The sequence below is a fragment of the Prunus avium genome, chromosome 1, assembly GCF_965620075.1.
Source record: "Prunus avium chromosome 1, drPruAviu1.hap1.1, whole genome shotgun sequence".
In the NCBI taxonomy this organism is placed as follows: Eukaryota; Viridiplantae; Streptophyta; class Magnoliopsida; order Rosales; family Rosaceae; genus Prunus; species Prunus avium.
Genome location: NC_142284.1, coordinates 62,017,010 through 62,033,444, shown reverse-complemented (window position 1 = coordinate 62,033,444; position 16,435 = coordinate 62,017,010). Strand labels below are relative to the sequence as shown.

General features: G+C 39.3%; 2 protein-coding genes and 1 non-coding gene across 3 annotated transcripts; 2 read left to right on the top strand and 1 right to left on the bottom strand.

Annotated features, from left to right (window-relative positions):
* Positions 1-145: 145 nt before the first annotated feature.
* On the bottom strand, positions 146-9,427 carry LOC110765695 (Zinc finger C-x8-C-x5-C-x3-H type family protein). The gene is made up of 9 exons (XM_021968898.2): positions 8,868-9,427; positions 7,363-7,515; positions 7,104-7,238; positions 6,728-6,886; positions 4,454-4,546; positions 3,973-4,089; positions 2,906-2,980; positions 2,494-2,711; positions 146-1,830 (listed from the first exon to the last, which is right to left on the bottom strand). The coding sequence occupies exons 1-9, from the start codon at positions 9,264-9,266 to the stop codon at positions 381-383; spliced, it is 2,799 nt and encodes a 932-aa protein (XP_021824590.2). The 5' UTR covers positions 9,267-9,427; the 3' UTR covers positions 146-380.
* Positions 9,428-12,749: 3,322 nt separating this feature from the next.
* Positions 12,750-12,822, top strand: TRNAV-UAC (transfer RNA valine (anticodon UAC)). The gene has a single exon. It is a non-coding gene; the product is annotated as a tRNA-Val (tRNA).
* A 1,007-nt stretch (positions 12,823-13,829) lies between these two features.
* LOC110765597 (NAD(P)-binding Rossmann-fold superfamily protein) lies at positions 13,830-16,142 on the top strand. The gene is made up of 2 exons (XM_021968744.2): positions 13,830-14,179; positions 15,524-16,142. The coding sequence occupies exons 1-2, from the start codon at positions 13,967-13,969 to the stop codon at positions 16,046-16,048; spliced, it is 738 nt and encodes a 245-aa protein (XP_021824436.2). The 5' UTR covers positions 13,830-13,966; the 3' UTR covers positions 16,049-16,142.
* The last annotated feature ends 293 nt before the right edge of the window (positions 16,143-16,435 follow it).

The following is a 16,435-nucleotide window of genomic DNA, read 5'->3' as shown; positions in this document are numbered from 1 at the left end:
AATGGAAGGGGGATTCGAATTTTATGAATACGAGTAAGTTGTTTTTTTCAAACTTGAGACATTTTTAATATTCGTAAGAGAAGTATTTAGCTAGTTGATTACAAGCTTAAAGATGTCAAAAAAGTTTTGCAGCCCATTCTTTCAATGTTTTTTAAAAGTAAAAGTTGCATATATTATAGATGGCTGCGTAATGGATTTCACGTAATTCAAAACTGTTAGCTCTCAATAATACAAAAACACAAGCACAGCACCCGACACTCTGCTCTGTATCATGTCCTGTTGCTAATAAAACCTTCATTCACATCCCTAAATCAGCTAAATTAAACAAGTCACATTCTTTGCGGACATAACCTTCTTCTAAACATTCTTAGAGATGAATATCACGTGGCTAACCTCCTGCTTTTATGATCTCGTTTGTGATCACGAGATCTATGATCTGCATGGTGCTTCTGGTTGTGCTTCCTTCCAGATTCGTTGTTATCTTCAGATGAATCTGTGGCCTCCAACCTATTGGAATGTCTCCTATGGCTTGATTGGCTGCTACACAGTGATCTGTTTTCACTGTCACGCTTGCGATCGTCGAGTGTAGACTTTCTCCTTGATTTTCGGTGTTTTGAATGAGCTACCTTGTCAGATTCATATTGATCTTCCTGGCCAACTTTATCTTCTGAATCAAAATCACTTGATTCACCTCTTTCATTATATGGACCTGGCCTGCCAGACTCATAACTCTCTGAACTTCCAGCTTTCGTTTTAGAATTATGAAATATCTCAACAGAACCATCTTCGGGTTCCCAGCGATCCTGTTTGTCCATGCGTACATCAGATATGCATCTTATATCAAAATCATGTGATCTATATCTCTCACCATCTTGACCCAAACTGCTGGACTCGTGGGTTCCATCTGACTTCAATTTTTTAACAAGAGCCTCTGCTTCTCTCATCTCTAGGCTCAGACGATCATGTCTATGTTCCAAATTCTGTGCCGGGACTCGATCCTCATCTGAAATATCTGACACTTCATCCAAGCGCTTTGATCGTTTCCTAGCATGACTAGGGTTTCTTTCTGCATCATTTTCCGACAAATCATGACTAAGTTCATAACTACAAGACCTGGTGGTTCTATCCCCGTGATTTGAGAATTCAGAAGCTTTGCTAATGTGTCCGAATCTTTTCCTCCTACTGTGGTGCTTGCCACCTTTGCTGTTGCTGTCTGACCACTCTTCATCCATATCATGAGTTCTGTTCTTTCTGTCGTTATGATTATCTGGACATCCCACTTTCCTCTTGTGTCCTGAACTTTTCCTGTTGTCATGGTATGCATCTCTGTCTTTGTCCCTATCTGACCAAACCCTATCAACTTCATGATTATGGTTCTGCCAATCTCCATATTCATCCAGGAACTCTCCTTTCCGCTGTTGGCTTGAGCTTTCCCCGGTGCAACCATGCTGTGTTACTCTGTTCCGTGCCCTATCAGACAAATCTCCGTCAGATTCAGTTTCATAGGTTTTGTTCTTGTGGCCCCTGTTTCGTTGTCTTGAGCTTTTCCTTGTGTGATCATGGTGTCTATCTCTGTCCTCTTCCCTATCCAACAACTGTCTATCAAATTCAGTATCACACCTTCTGCTCTTCCTACGATGATAGTCTTTTAAGTTCTCATTCTCTTCACATCGATCCTCATCAAGAGTTTTTCCTTGATGTCTATCATCACCTGTATGCCTCTGTCGTTCTGCACCCTTTAAAACATAATCTTCACTGTCATATCTTCTACCAGAACCAATGAAACTCGAGTAATCCCTCCCTCTAGATCTAGATCTTCGCAACCCGTACCTGCATCTGTAAACTATAAGAATCTATCTATAAGGAAAAGAGGAAGAAAAACACAAGTTAACATAGAGAACAAACTCTCTTCTCAACTGCTGCACTGTTTTGCAATGCAAACAATATAGAAGAGTTGGAAGACAAAGACCAAGAAGTTCTCACAAATCTATTGTATTGTTCACCTGACCAATAAAATAAGGAGCATTAAATCCAACACCTAACATCAAATTATGCCCTTCATAGTAATTCATATAAATATAAAATAGTTAAGCCTGTAGATCATACAAACTTCATCCAAATTAACAAATGGGCACTTCAATCACAGGGAAAAATTTAGCACATTAAACCCGAATGAGGGCAGTTGTAGTTTCACATTACCATCATCGGCTGCTTTCTACCAAAAATGGTTCTTCCCTCAGATGCATAACTGCATATGGTTGGGACATGCAATATAACTGATGATATTTTTATGTGCTATATAAACCCTGGCATCAAACAAGATAAATTTCTACAATGCAAACTGTCACATGCAGATTGGTCCGTCTTTTCTTGCCCTTTTTCGATGTAAATTGGGAGGTTGTAGTTCTAGGGATTGAATCTAATAGCATAATAAGTTTTGTCGGTCACCTAATATTTCCAAAAGCTTAAGCTGCTGCTAAATGAAAAGATTACCTCTCAGAATCTGCCATTGTCATCTTGCTAGAGTTCCTCAGCTGTCCAAAATTTTCCTCTACCATCTGTTTCTCGTCTGCATCAGAATAACCAAATAAAGCGACCATTTTCCTCACCCAATATTTTGGGGCCGGTCTATCACTATCAGCCCATTCATAGTCTCCACCAGGATTGCGGAAACAGTGGATAAAATTGCAAGCTGTACCATGGGAACATGTCTGCAAGATGAAACAAGAAAGATTACAAAAGAGAATGGTCAGACTTCAAAGTTAGAATTGACATATAAAAGCCAAAGCTTATTTTATTACTCCAAAACAAAATTCTGTCAAATTTATTCGATCTAAAAAGTACGACCCAATTTAACACCTACTCTAGAGTAAGACTCAAATAGAAAAGTGGGAAAGGACTGTACCTTGTACCTCGACTTCATATATTCCCCACATATGGCAACCTTCCATCGGGTCACATTGATAAATTCGCAACTTATCTGTTAAAAACAATAACTAGGTCAACAAAACCACCCCCAAAGCTGAGAGTTCGGAAAAATGTAAACAAAGTCAGGAAATTAACATGTTATGGAAGTGAAAGATAAATAAAGAGATTTGAGAATGAAATAAAGAGCTGATGGCTTCAGTGTACACATTAATAATTCAAAGCCTAAATTTACAATATACACCTCAATAAAACGTAGTTCCTTTAAAGTAACATACTTTTCAGTGGCTGTGTGTGCATGTCCAACAGATGCCTATGTATCGCTTCATAGAAATGCCAAATTCAAATTCAAATTCAATTTATCCCTTCATTCAATAGCAATGTGTAAAGTATGAAACAATGAGAAATTATATATATTCATTTGAAATGACAAGCCATATCAAATGTGTTCCAGCACACCTAGCAATGCAATTTTTGCAGTGGGATTCAAAAAATCTGAGAATATATAGACAAAATATCTGTGAAAAGGGGATCTATCCATCAGTACATAATAGGATCTACTCATCTGTACAGTTTTTGACTTGAGTTGTGATCATGCATCTTAACTATAGCAGAGGAGATGCCATGCAGTTGAGGTAACAAGGTCTAATATATTTTTCCTATGCCAGATATCTCATATTCTCAGCAAGAACAAAAGTAAATCAAACCCGTTATTACCGAGTAGGTACATGATATGCCTTACAGGTAATTCAACAACATAAAATTACTTTTGCCAAATCGAATTTCTCTCTCATTTTTCTTATGATTTTATTAAAACCAATTAACTGATTAAATAAACACAAAAATCCACCCCAACCAAGATGAATTACAGTAAAAGGGATATCCTGACATGTTTTAGACAAAGAAACCTATAGCAAGGCTGGGAAATAAGTTAGTTAAACTGGTAGCCAGCTATAATTAGAAGCAAGCAGACAACTATGTAAATATCAACTCAATTACATTAAACTTCAAATAAGCACTCATTCAAACACAAAGGAAATGCAATACCTGTTTCCCAGCAAAGTAGCGACCATTGATAGATTGATGTGCAAGCACAGCTGAATCCAGTGATTTGTAGTGTATGTACACGTTTCCCCTCAAGTGGAATGCACCATTTCTACACACCTGACACAGATATTCACATGTCACTGTAAGATTACCAACAGAGAAATTGGATGGCCTGAATAGGAAGGTAATGTCCAAATGTAAGAAGAGATTTTGGGGGGGGGGGGGGGGGGGGAGAGAGAGAGAGAGAGAGAGAGAGAGAGAGTTCATTTTTAAAAGGGCTCCACAGGGTAATTACATATAGAACAATCACTATGCATACAAGTTGGAAAAGGGTAGGGACAGTTTTAGGTTGACATGTTACCAATCAAATGTAGATAGACCAGTGGACACAACTTGTCCCCTGTAAATTATGTTTCTTAGAAACAACAATAAACAAAAAAACAATAAGTAGTCTGGTAATCACAAGGGAGCTGTCAGAAACCTTGAAATTTATAATTTCACCAAACTTCAAGAACTCTGTATGCACATCCTCATAAAATTCTTCATAACAGCGCTCTACCTCCTCATCAGTATGCTGAAAAGAGGGAAAAATATTAAACCAGAAAAATTATACTCATCAACTTATACTAAAATTAAAAGAGACAAATGGCCAGTCCCAATATTAAATTTTGTCAAGATACACTACAGGTGAGCCATGCATCCTCCACCAAAAGACCTTCAAACATATGTCAACTAAGAAAAACAACATGCAAAATAATCTAGAGCTAATAATGGTTACCACGACATTAACCAAAACCAATATGCATATACCAATTAATACCAAACTGATAACAACCACAGTTCCTCCCACCTTGGACTTTAATGAAAGCATGCACTTCTTAACACAAGTTTCACCACATTGAAAGTCTTCATCTAACGCACTAAACTGAGAATTGTCAGCTCCAGGCTTAAAATGAGCCCCAGAGTGCTTTTGAAAATGATGAAAAAAGCTATAACTTTCAGACAATTCTAGACCAATCAACAAAATTCAGATTTTTAAGCCACACCAACACGAGGATTAATTTAGGAGGCTCAGTTAAATCCAGAGCATGGAAACCAAGTATAAAATTTAGAAGAACCTACAGTAACTACTTTCATGTGCTCAGAATAGACTAAACATATTAAACACCAATGTAGGGCATTGTGATGCAACAATGCGAGAAACTGAAAGAAGAGATTGTATAAATCATCTCCTCTTGTCATATTGGTAGTTAAGCTGAGTAACTGGAAAGTTTATGCATATTACACTTGATTTATCCACTACAAAGACCAAGAACACGGGAGCCGAATACCCAAAAGTTACATGAAATTAAACAACACAGTGACATTCAATGATGTACCTGATATATTAGAGTCTTAGAACAGAGTTATAAATAGAGAATCTGTATGAATATAATCATAGTTGCACAAACTATAAATTTAGAAATTTATATCCAGTTGCACCAAACAAGCTTATCATATATGATTTCCAGTTGCACCACACTATAAATTTAGAAATTTATATCCAAGGTACTGATTCCAGTTCAATTAATGCTTCATAATGAACCAGCACATGAAATAACATCTCACTGAATTATTTACAAACTTCACATTCTGGTTATGGGAAAGAAAAGCGATCCAGTCTTCATAATAGATTCTGCATATCTTTTAAGACAGTTCTTTTCATATTTCCATTTCCTTTTCCTTTGACATTTTCAGAGTAAAGGAAGAGCTAATTGCATTCACATACTTCTAAAATTTGCCACCAACAATCTCAAACTGTGGGATGTAAGAAGTGATGTCACACAGCATCAATAACTCCCAGGACCAGATATATTGCCCAAAAAACTATAAGTTGTTAAGGAACAAAACTTGTACTACTACTACAGTAAACTCATGCACTTATGAAACAATGAAAACTTCAAACAGAAACAAACCACAACTATGAAGACTGAACCAGAATATCTCTTAATGGCATAAAATAACAGAAACATCCTGAGGACAAGTGACAACTAAAACATCTCTTCAAAAATACATCGTGCAACTCCTCTTTCTTTTAATTGATAAAAATTTAAAATTCCTTGCAAAGTAGAACACCAAAAGTAAGTGTAAAAGATGGTACATTAAATATAAGTGTAAAAGATAAACAAATAGGGAAGAAAAACTTATGACATAAATGATAATAAGATTAAGTAAACAATGAACATGTTATATGGGAACAAAATTCCATTGCCAGCACGAAGGATACACTATTGGGGTATCTTTAATTCCAATACAACCAAGGCCGAAACCGTGAATCCCCACCAAAGTGAATATCGCAAATGAATCTCTGATAAATCATGTCAAAGAAGAAGAGTACCATTTCATAAATGAAAAGAAGAACAAATTAACTAAACCACATTCCTGAACTAAGACACATGGTATGCAATCAAATGAAAAACCTTCAAACCGATAACAGCTCAAAGAAGAAACAAATAAGATAGAATAGCCTGTGAAGAGAGTAGGATTAGATAACAGCTCAATGTCAGATATGCCTACTCAACAGGGTTGGACTAGAAAATAATTATATTTTTTAGTGAGCAAACTTTTGCTTTTAAGGGAACTCTATGAACTGCTTTCTTTCATATGCAATGATACGGCATAAACAAAGGTTTCACAGATTCAGTGAAAGATACGAAAACCCAAAGTTAGAATTAGGATACAAGAATCACATGAAGGCATGGCAGCATTAACAGACCTCCAGCACCTCATCCTGTTCCCAAGCAAGTCCTGGACCATTGTACATGTTCTTGATAAGCAGTGTGGATGATTTATCAGGGTAGAAATGGACTCTGCTACAACGCTGACCAAACCGACAAGCCCCAGTTTTCAAATGAAAAGGACAATGAGCTTTATCCTGTCACCGATGAACATAACTTAGGGATTATTGACTATGATCTTCACCAATGAACAAAATAACTAGGTCAAATCATGAAGTAAACTATTGGCATAGATATGAAGAGTTATCAACACAGAAATGGATAATAATGAGAGAGAGAGAGAGAGAGAGAGAGAGAGAGAGAGAGGGAGAGAGAGAGAGAGAGAGAGAGAGAGAGAGAGAGAGAGGGGCATACCTGTTCAGTTCCAAAATGGGGTACTTGTTGAGCAACATTCTCAATCAGCTGCTGTGCTGACATTGATGAATTTTTATAATCAGAAAATGCTTCGGATTGCGGAGGGAGAGGATTTGACGTGGGCCTATCACAATCCTGTCAAACAAATGACAAATTCTACAATTTAAACTTTTTGGTAAAACCGAAAAAGCAAGCACACTGTAAGATGACCTATAAGAAAATATATATCTAACCAAAGTTCCAGATTCATGTTACGCACCCCCTTTCTACTTTGCTGGTCTGTGTTCCTCTTTGGAACCTTGATCCTTTTCTTCTTGACAATTATCTCATTTCCTTGCCAGATGATTTCAGCAGGCCCTTCTTCTATATAGTCCCAATCATCAACCTCATTACCGTCATTTTCATTTTCAACCTGCCATACATATTGCAAGTAATAATGAAAAAACATTTCTAAGACAATAAAGATATTTCCTCTCGAACTATTGCCAAACCAAAATAAATTATGAACCATAATGCTAAAAAGAAGTTGATCTCCCCTCTAGATAGCATTTTAAACAATATTTCTTGCTTCTTCTAGCAGATAATGCTTATATCTTCCTCATGAATTATAAAAGAAGTTCTGACCAAACATTAGCAACATTCATTCCAGCAACAAAATATTTTCGTCTCCAAATGAAAGAGCATGCCTACTACCACAGGCATGCACCTATTATTTCAACTGACAACAGAAACATCTTGCATCCCATGTACAAGGACCACCGCTCCACAAAACGGATTTATCAACGATGCAATTTGCATTAATAAATTAACCCCCCAAAAAAAAACTGTACATGTAAAAGAATAGAATGCACAATCCACACCAGTCGGCATAGCATTATTTAGAATCCATAACAAATGTCCATGTGAACTCTCACTTTACAACACTTACTCGCTAATCAAGCATATCCCATAACCAAATTCATGAATATAATTATATTCAGAAATCCTACTCTTCCTGAGCAATATTTTCCCCTAACTGTCATATTTCAGGCACATTCTGAGGAACCATACAGACCATAAACTAAATAAACTGAAAATACATAAGAAGAGTCAAAATCGGAAGAAGTATATAGGTGAACTCTAATAACCACATCATGTGGCGGATCCAGGATTTTTACTCCGTAGGGTCAATGTGTAAAAGTTCCTATATTTTTTTCTGGCGAAAATAACTCCAAAAATTAAAATGGTAACACTTTCATTCATAATTTATGGTAAAACACAAACCCCCTTCCAGTACACATATTCATGTGTTCTAGGACTTTAATTGGCTCATGAATATGTTCCTATTTTTGTATCTATTAACTTATAATTTTGAACCTAGTTTGGGTTTAACACACAAGTTTACTGACATGGAAAATCATGATGATCAAGGGAGCCACTACAATTTATTTCTTGTTGATATACCATGCAGCCAATCAAATTGACAAAAGTGATCAAAATTTGATTACTTGGCTGGGTTGTCAATTCAACTTAGCAACCAATATAGCCTTCATAGGCTAAAATGCAAGAGGCTAAAATGCAAGTCAAGCAGCATGTACACGGCCATGTCAGGCGAACCCATTTGTACCTTTGTGGGTCCGCCCCTCCACATGCCATCCTTTCCAACTTTCTCAGCAACCAAACAGACCCCAAATCCAAATATAAACGTATGCTGGTGATACCACATAAGACAGAGAGAGATAAAAAATTGCAGTCCAAAAAACAAAGAGGGATAAACAAAACAACCTGTTGTTTCCGAGACAATTCTTCTTCTTCTAGAGCCTTCATTCTCCGTTCCTCTTCTTCTTCTTCTTCTTCTTCAATTTGTTTCTTCCTCTTAATCTCCATGGCTTCGATCCACGCTCTCTCTCGCTCCTCAAACAGCTTCCTCTCTCTCTCTGACCTCTCGGCCTCCTCTTGCTCCATCAGCTTAATTTTCATAAGCTCTTGAGGGTCATTGAGTATCGCCTCTTCTTCCTCTCGCTCTTTCAGCGCCATCTCCTTCCTCGTCTGCTTCCTTTTAATCTTCTTCATTGCCTTCCTCTTCTCCTTCCTATTCGTCCCTTTCTCTTCCGCTAAACGTTCCGTTTTAGGCTCAGCATCTGCTTCTCCTCCTTCTTTGGCTACTGGGTCTGCCAGGTCCATTATCGAGCGCTTCGTTTCAGACGTGAATTTTCCGGGAAAATAAAATGCTCCAGAAAGTTATGATAGCAAGGAAATCGCGCCGTTTAATTCCGACATGAAAGACGAACGACACCGTTTACTCTTTTGAACTACTTTTTTGTACGAGTAGCTCACATAATGCACTTTACTTTTGCAATCATAAACTCGTGTGTAGGTTTGGCCAAGGATTGTTCGGTTCGGGAAATAACCCAACTCGTTAACCGCACTGAACTTTCGATAGCCCAAAATCTTTAGTGTAAATCAATATTTTGGGGAGACTCGAGGGTCTTATATATGACATTTAGGTGAAGTTTTATTTCTTAATTGTCAAATAATGCTAACTAATTTGATCAACGATTAACTAATTTGATCTAACGGTTAAGAATTAGGACCTCACTTAAAGACCCTCATTATAGAATTATTGATACTTGGGGTACGTATGGATTTGGGTTGGTATATTGAATTTCGGTCCATTTTAGTCCGTTACGAAACTTTCAATGGCCCAATTTTTTTAATTTTTTTTTTAGGTTTAATAAGAACAATTTTGGTTATTTCTCAATTTTTTCATGCCCAACATCGATGTTAACTTAAAACTTAACACTACGTTCAAAATATCACATGAATGCTTTTCTAATTAAATTGGCTCTTGGCGAAACAAAATCTTATTTATCATTATCAACCTTGAAGGACACCTTCCAAGACTCTTGGAGATCTGACATAGTTCAGGGTTGTTGACACCATAACTGACCAAGCAACTAGAAGACTAAAAGGAACTCTAAGCAAAGCAAGAGGAGTCCCACATCGGAAAACAACAAGAAGTGAAGGCTCCCTCTCACCTATAAAAGCATACCACTCTCCACTTAAGAGAGGATGAAAAACTGAGCTGGGGGCTCCCTCTTCAGGACTCTCCTGTTAGTCCAGCCTTCGGGTCCTGGGTCTCCAGACCCGGGGACTTGACCCCTGGGCTCCAGACTCCTAGCTTTGTACTTTAGGCCCTAGGCCTTCTTCCATTTATCTTTGGGTCTAACCCCCTTGTACAAATGTAAACAATATCATAATGAGAACATCTTCTCTGTGGACGTAGCCCATTCATTAAGGGTGAACCACATATATCTTGTCTTTTGTATATTTATAAATTGGCCAAAGCCCTCACATACCTGCTGAAGGTCCAAGCCTTCACCCTTCATCCATCACACCTCATCACTAAGTTGGACTCAATAATGGCCCAACCATTTTGAGCATCAACAGTTTGGCGCCGTCTGTGGGAATTGACACAAAAGGCTTCTGTCGTTCTCCCCTCTCCAGTGCTCTTCGGCACCCATACAATCAACATCACCTAGGCTGCCGTTAGGCAATGCCTTATTGGAGCCACCTTGAATGCCAGGTCAACAAATTGCAGAAGATGATATTTTAAGAAAGCCAATCAGTGTGGCTATACTTTGCATGGCTTGCAGGGCCAACCCAACATCTCAGTTCAAAGTACCGACCGACACTTCTTTGAAGAGTAAAAATATGGGGACTTGAGCTTGTCCCACAAGCTCCATCATTCGGCGTGCGCTGCCTTCGGCACCCCACCATACCCTTGCCATGGTCACGACACCCTTGCTTGGCTGACCCAGGTTCCTTACAACAGTACAAGAGACCCCAGCCTTAGCTCCGAAGGTCTATCAGTCGGAGCTTGCCGAACGAACTTGAGTCTTCTCCTTGCAAAAACCCTTGCAGCCATCTATCTATCTTTCAAAAGCTCTTGCCAAAGACACCCCAGCTCTGGCAAAAGCATTTGAAACCTCACGGCACCAATTGAAGCCAAGAGAAATCGCGAACGCCTTGAAGGACCAGCTAAAAACTTTGCCCACACTTCAGAAGGATCGAAAGGCTCCAATCACTTCCTTGCCGTCAGTCAAGGACCCAGACCCTAGACGGTCCTAGATTGGATGAACCCCCCTCCACGAACAAATGATGAACGACACCACGGACCCAGCTCCAACTCGATGCGAAAACTAGGCACTTAGACCCACTCCTCGCCGAAGACAGATCAGCCCCTCACCAAAATACCTTCGAATATCTCTTGCCGATCGGCACCTCCTCCGAGCTGAACTACGGACCCAGCTCCGAATATATTTTGGAGCCTAGCTTCCCTGCCGAACGGCAGGGAGCATGCAGAAGGTGAAGGAGTGACTTACCAATTTTTGGCTGACCCAGCCCCTCAAGCTAAAAGGTGACGACATGTCTTAAGCTAATAGGGGACTTGCACCTCCTCTCCCCCAAACCCTGGCCCTTATCTCCAATCTTTGGACTCCCTTACCGAAGGTATAAAAACCCTAGCTATAAAAGCACAAGGGCCCAGCTACAAAAAGGCCCCAGCTACGTTTCAAAAACGGAAGGACCCAGCCTCTAAAAATCCGAATCTACCCTCAAAACCCTAGCCACCACCTGGGTCAAGGAGGCTTGCCGAAGCCCAGCTTTGGAACCCGGCCCCAAGGCCATTGCTCAAGCCCAACATCGCATAAAACTCCATTGCTGAAGTTTCAAACACACCTTCGCGCCACCTTGGCCTTTCTACTAAACGAACACTCGGACCCCCATGGACCCAGCTCGTAAAGTGCCCCCAAGACACCCTTTCCAAATCTGGAAGCCCCCAGCCCCCGCTGAAGCCCAGCTCATGAGGCCCACCTACCAAGAACTTGGAAACTCGCGGGATCAAGCCCCTCATTCTTCCTGCCGAAGGACAAGCCCTTGCCGAAGCTCTGAAGGCCCAGCTCCAAGGACATGCCACAAGCTCAAATATCCACAAGGTACCCAAATTTCTTAAAATAATAATAAAATTTGCACATATGCATTCCTTCTCTTCGGCACCCTCGTGCCCAGGCACATTGCCTTGCCCCATGCAAGCTTTGTGTCACCTTTGGCATCTCATTTGCCTTCGGCACCCCCAGTGCCCAAGCTCACCTTTGGCACCCTAGTGCCTAAGCTCACCTTTGGCACCCCCGTGCCTAAGCTCACCTTCGGCACCCCCGTGCCTAAGCTCACCTTCGGCACCCCCGTGCCTAAGCCCACCTTCGGCACCCCCGTGCCTAAGCCCACCTTTGGCACCCCAGTGCCTAAGCTCCCCTTCGGCACCCCGTGCCTAAGCTCACCTCCGGCACCCCGTGCCTAAGCCCACCTTCGGCACCCTAGTGCCCAAGCTCACCTTCGGTACCCCCGTACCTGAGCTCACCTTCGGCGCCCCCGTGCCTAAGCCTACCTTTGGCACCTCCATGCCTTGCCCAGGGATTAACAAAAAAGGGTATTTTAATTATTTATTTTTTACTATTTTTGGTCAGATTTGGAACTCTACAGAACTAACGAATAATATTTAATGGATATACCCCAGGGATTAAAAAAAAACACAAATATTTATCTTGTTGAGTCAATCTACTTTCAAATATTAGATATACAATGTATTAGCATCGTTATTCATCTATTGTTGCTGTGGTGTAGTGGTTATCACGTTAGTCTTACACACTAAAGGTCCCCAGTTCGATCCTGGGCAGCAACATTTTGTTAGTTTTATAACCATTAATAATTCTTTTAACTTTTTTTAATTATTTTTTATATTGGTCTGAATATTCCTTGAACTTGATCCGTTTAAACTTGATGAAATATAGAAAATGTGTTTTGAAAAAAGAAAGAATTTCACAATAGTTATAAATGTATATGCAATTATAACGGCTAAGCAATCACAATCAAATAAATACATGAATTATAGGTATCTGGATTTTTTCCCATGGCTAGTATCCACTGGTGGAGAGTAATCAGTAAGGTGTGTAACTTCATTCCTGGGCGCATTCTTAGGTCGTGTAAGCGGAGTAGGTGTTGCTTCTGTCTCTGACTCTTTCTCACACTAAAAAAGTGGTGATTCTTCTGCTGCAGCAATCGCTTCCTCCAACCTGATTAAACTAGCAGTTTCAATTCATGCTAATTATCTCCAGCACGTGATATGACCCGTCCTCCTTAACCTGAACAACTTTCTTTTTATCTTTTTCTTTTTTTTCATGAAAAACATGTGGTCAACCTCCTAATCTCTCTATTTTTATTTTATTTTTTATTAGAACTAACTTGTCTTTGAATTAGTACAAATACGAAACTACAATGGCAAAATTGCCGGAATTGAAACTAGGATCAAAAGTGACTTTTGACCTTATTTTTATGGCAAAACGTCATTTGTGGCCTCTATAATTTACTTGTTTAACCACTTTGGTATTTATTTTTTCAATTCTGTCAATTTTGTTCATGTAGTTTTGAATCCATCTCAATTCAATGATAAATTATAAATTATGATATATTTCTTTTAATTTCGTCCAAAATACCTCTTGTGAACGACGCATACTGCTACAATTGAAATCACATGAATAAAAGTGAAAAATGGGACAAATTATAAACAAAAGAATTGAAATTTTTCCTCTTTCATATAGGGTTTTATTTTTAATTTTGGGCCATTATATTAGGTATAATAGTGAATCTCCCTTTTTATATTTTGATTACTATAATAAAAGCAGCTTCATCTCCAACCGTACAGCCCACTTCATACTTGGAGAAGAGCAGCCTAAGAGAGGGAAAGAGAGAGAGAGAGAGGGGCATTAGGTTCCAGACGAGACATAATTAAGAATCAGAATCCGAGAGAGAGGCTGAGACTGAGAGAGATGAACGTGTTGAGCAAGGGAGGAGGAGGCGGCGTCGCGGCGTCTCGGATTGTAGTGATAACGGGAGTGAGCAAAGGGCTGGGGCGAGCGCTGGCGGTAGAGATGGCCAAGAGGGGCCACACCGTAATCGGCTGCTCCCGTGCCCAGGATAAGCTCAGCGCCCTCCAATCCGAGCTCTCCTCCGACAAACACCTCTTCCTCAACACCGACGTCGTAAGTAATAATTTGATTAATTAACTTGGAATTTGAATTTTGAGCAATTTATTAGTCATTATTTTTCTTATTTTTTCATTTCTGTCTTAGGCTTAGTTTGGTTGTTCTGGTGTGCAAAATGTGCTGCTGAATTGTTAATCTAGAAAATGCGTTTCTTTATTTGTGATACAGTTTTGATGAATTCTTGATAGACATGAAGCAAAGTAAAAGGAAAAGTATTGGTTAAGAGCGCAAAAAGGTTGGCCCTTTAAAACATGATGATTTCAGATGTTCCATTTTTATATTTAATTTATTTTGAAAAATGAGAAAGAAACTGAAAAGTCTTACACAAATTCTTCTACTAGAAAATGTCTTTCCTGTTAGATTGTTTCATGGTAACAACAATGATCTAAGTAGTACATAATGGGGTGCTTCTTGGAAGCAAGAAAATGTGCATGAACATTATGATATAATGCTAAAAAGTTGCACTTGATAAATAAGAGAAAAGATGCCCTCTACAAGAAAAGAAGCAAATAAATGAATAAGTAGGGGCCGCTTAAAAACTTCTTTTGATCGAATAAATCGGGACCCTCTTGTATGTATCTTGAAACTTAAGCTGTTAAAGATTAGTCCACATGTATGTGAATTGCGTGAAGAACTTATTCCTTGATGCTCTGTTTATAACCTGTACCTAATGCCTTTCTTGGTTAGTATAATCTTTGAGTTAGTTGACGGTCTAAATGCTTTACCAAAAAATACTTGTACAACACATGTTTCTCTATATTTGATCAATTAATACTTCCGTTCTTTTCCCTCTTGCTTTTTGTGATTGTTTTCTTACTATGGACTCTTTTAAAGTTCCATGCCATCGCATGTTAGTAGACGCTACCCTGTAAAGTATTAACATGAAGACTCAATGGAATCTGTGGATAGGTTATTTTTAAGTGATAAATACTATCAGGCAAGGTGTTGTATTGTCTTTGAAGATGTGTGAAGGCAATTATATGCTTGTACTTTGGGGGAATTAGTGCATTGATTTAGGGATTAATGTCTTAGTATGAAATGTAGAACTGAGATTTTGTACATGTCTGAAATCATATAAAAGAATTGACTAGTTGCAAACTTGCAAGAAATGATATAAAACTGGTGTCAAGTGTGACTCCTTGTTGGACCTGAATCTATGATCTGAAGGTGTCATAACTATCGTTGCTCAAAAATGTTTCATCCTCGTCTACTCAATCATTTCATAGTTTTTCTAACAAACTTGGAAGATTATTTTGACTCCTTTTTTGTTTTAGATTCGAGTAATTTGGTTTGATTTGTTTTTTTTTGTGTGTGTGTGTTATTATATTTATTTATTGGCAGAGGTCGAATACCAGCATTGCTGAGCTGGCACGAGTTGTGAAGGAAAAGAGGGGCATTCCAGATATAATAGTGAACAATGCGGGCATCATCAACGACAACAAGAAGCTTTGGGAGGTGCCGGTGGAAGAGTTCGACAGCGTCATTGACACCAATGTCAAGGGAATCGCTAACGTGTTGCGCCACTTCATTCCGCTGATGCTGTCGCGGAATGAGGGGAAGAACCCAGCGGGAATCATAGTCAACATGTCTTCAGGATGGGGCCGATCGGGTGCGGCACACGTGGCCCCTTACTGTGCATCCAAATGGGCTGTGGAGGGCTTGACCCGATCGGTTGCTAGGGAGTTGCCTAGTGAAATGGCAATTCTTGCACTCAACCCCGGTGTCATACACACCGACATGCTTGAGTCATGTTTTGGAGACTCCAGCATGAAAAATTACCCGAAACCTGATGCATGGGCCGTCAAGGCTGCTACCATGATCTTGAATCTCACACCAGCCGACAATGGAGCTTCTCTCACTGTGTGACTATGACTATGACGACTCTAGACTTTACTGTGGTCTATGACTATGAGTCGGTCTATTTTGCAGTTATTTAATTGATAGATTTCAATTTCGCTTAGATCTATCTGCTGATTGCTTCCATTCTTCTATTCCTGAGTAGTGTTTTTTTTATAGTCCTAGCTATGTCATGGGCTGCTTTGCTTATTGTTTTGTTAGTTCATATATGGCGCCTAGCATTAGATAACTAACTAGATTTAAGGTATGTTGAAGTAAGAAACGGAGGCTAACTTTGAAATTTTGTCGAGGTTGAAAGAAGATAGATTAGCCGCCGTACATACATTTAAGTGAAAGTAGAAGATAGATTAACCGCACATCCATCCATCGAAGTGAAAATCCATACTTGTCTATATG

Bases quoted from the DNA above. Each gene is read 5' to 3' on its own strand.
- LOC110765597 (XM_021968744.2), top strand. From the start codon at position 13,967: ATGAACGTGTTGAGCAAGGGAGGAGGAGGCGGCGTCGCGGCGTCTCGG. The intron at 14,180-15,523 runs GTAAGTAATAAT...ATTTATTGGCAG, and splicing joins TCTTCCTCAACACCGACGTC to AGGTCGAATACCAGCATTGC.
- LOC110765695 (XM_021968898.2), bottom strand. From the start codon at position 9,266: ATGGACCTGGCAGACCCAGTAGCCAAAGAAGGAGGAGAAGCAGATGCT. The intron at 2,712-2,905 runs GTACAGTCCTTT...TTCATCTTGCAG, and splicing joins ATATGAAGTCGAGGTACAAG to ACATGTTCCCATGGTACAGC. The intron at 1,831-2,493 runs GTAATCTTTTCA...TTACAGATGCAG, and splicing joins ACAATGGCAGATTCTGAGAG to GTACGGGTTGCGAAGATCTA.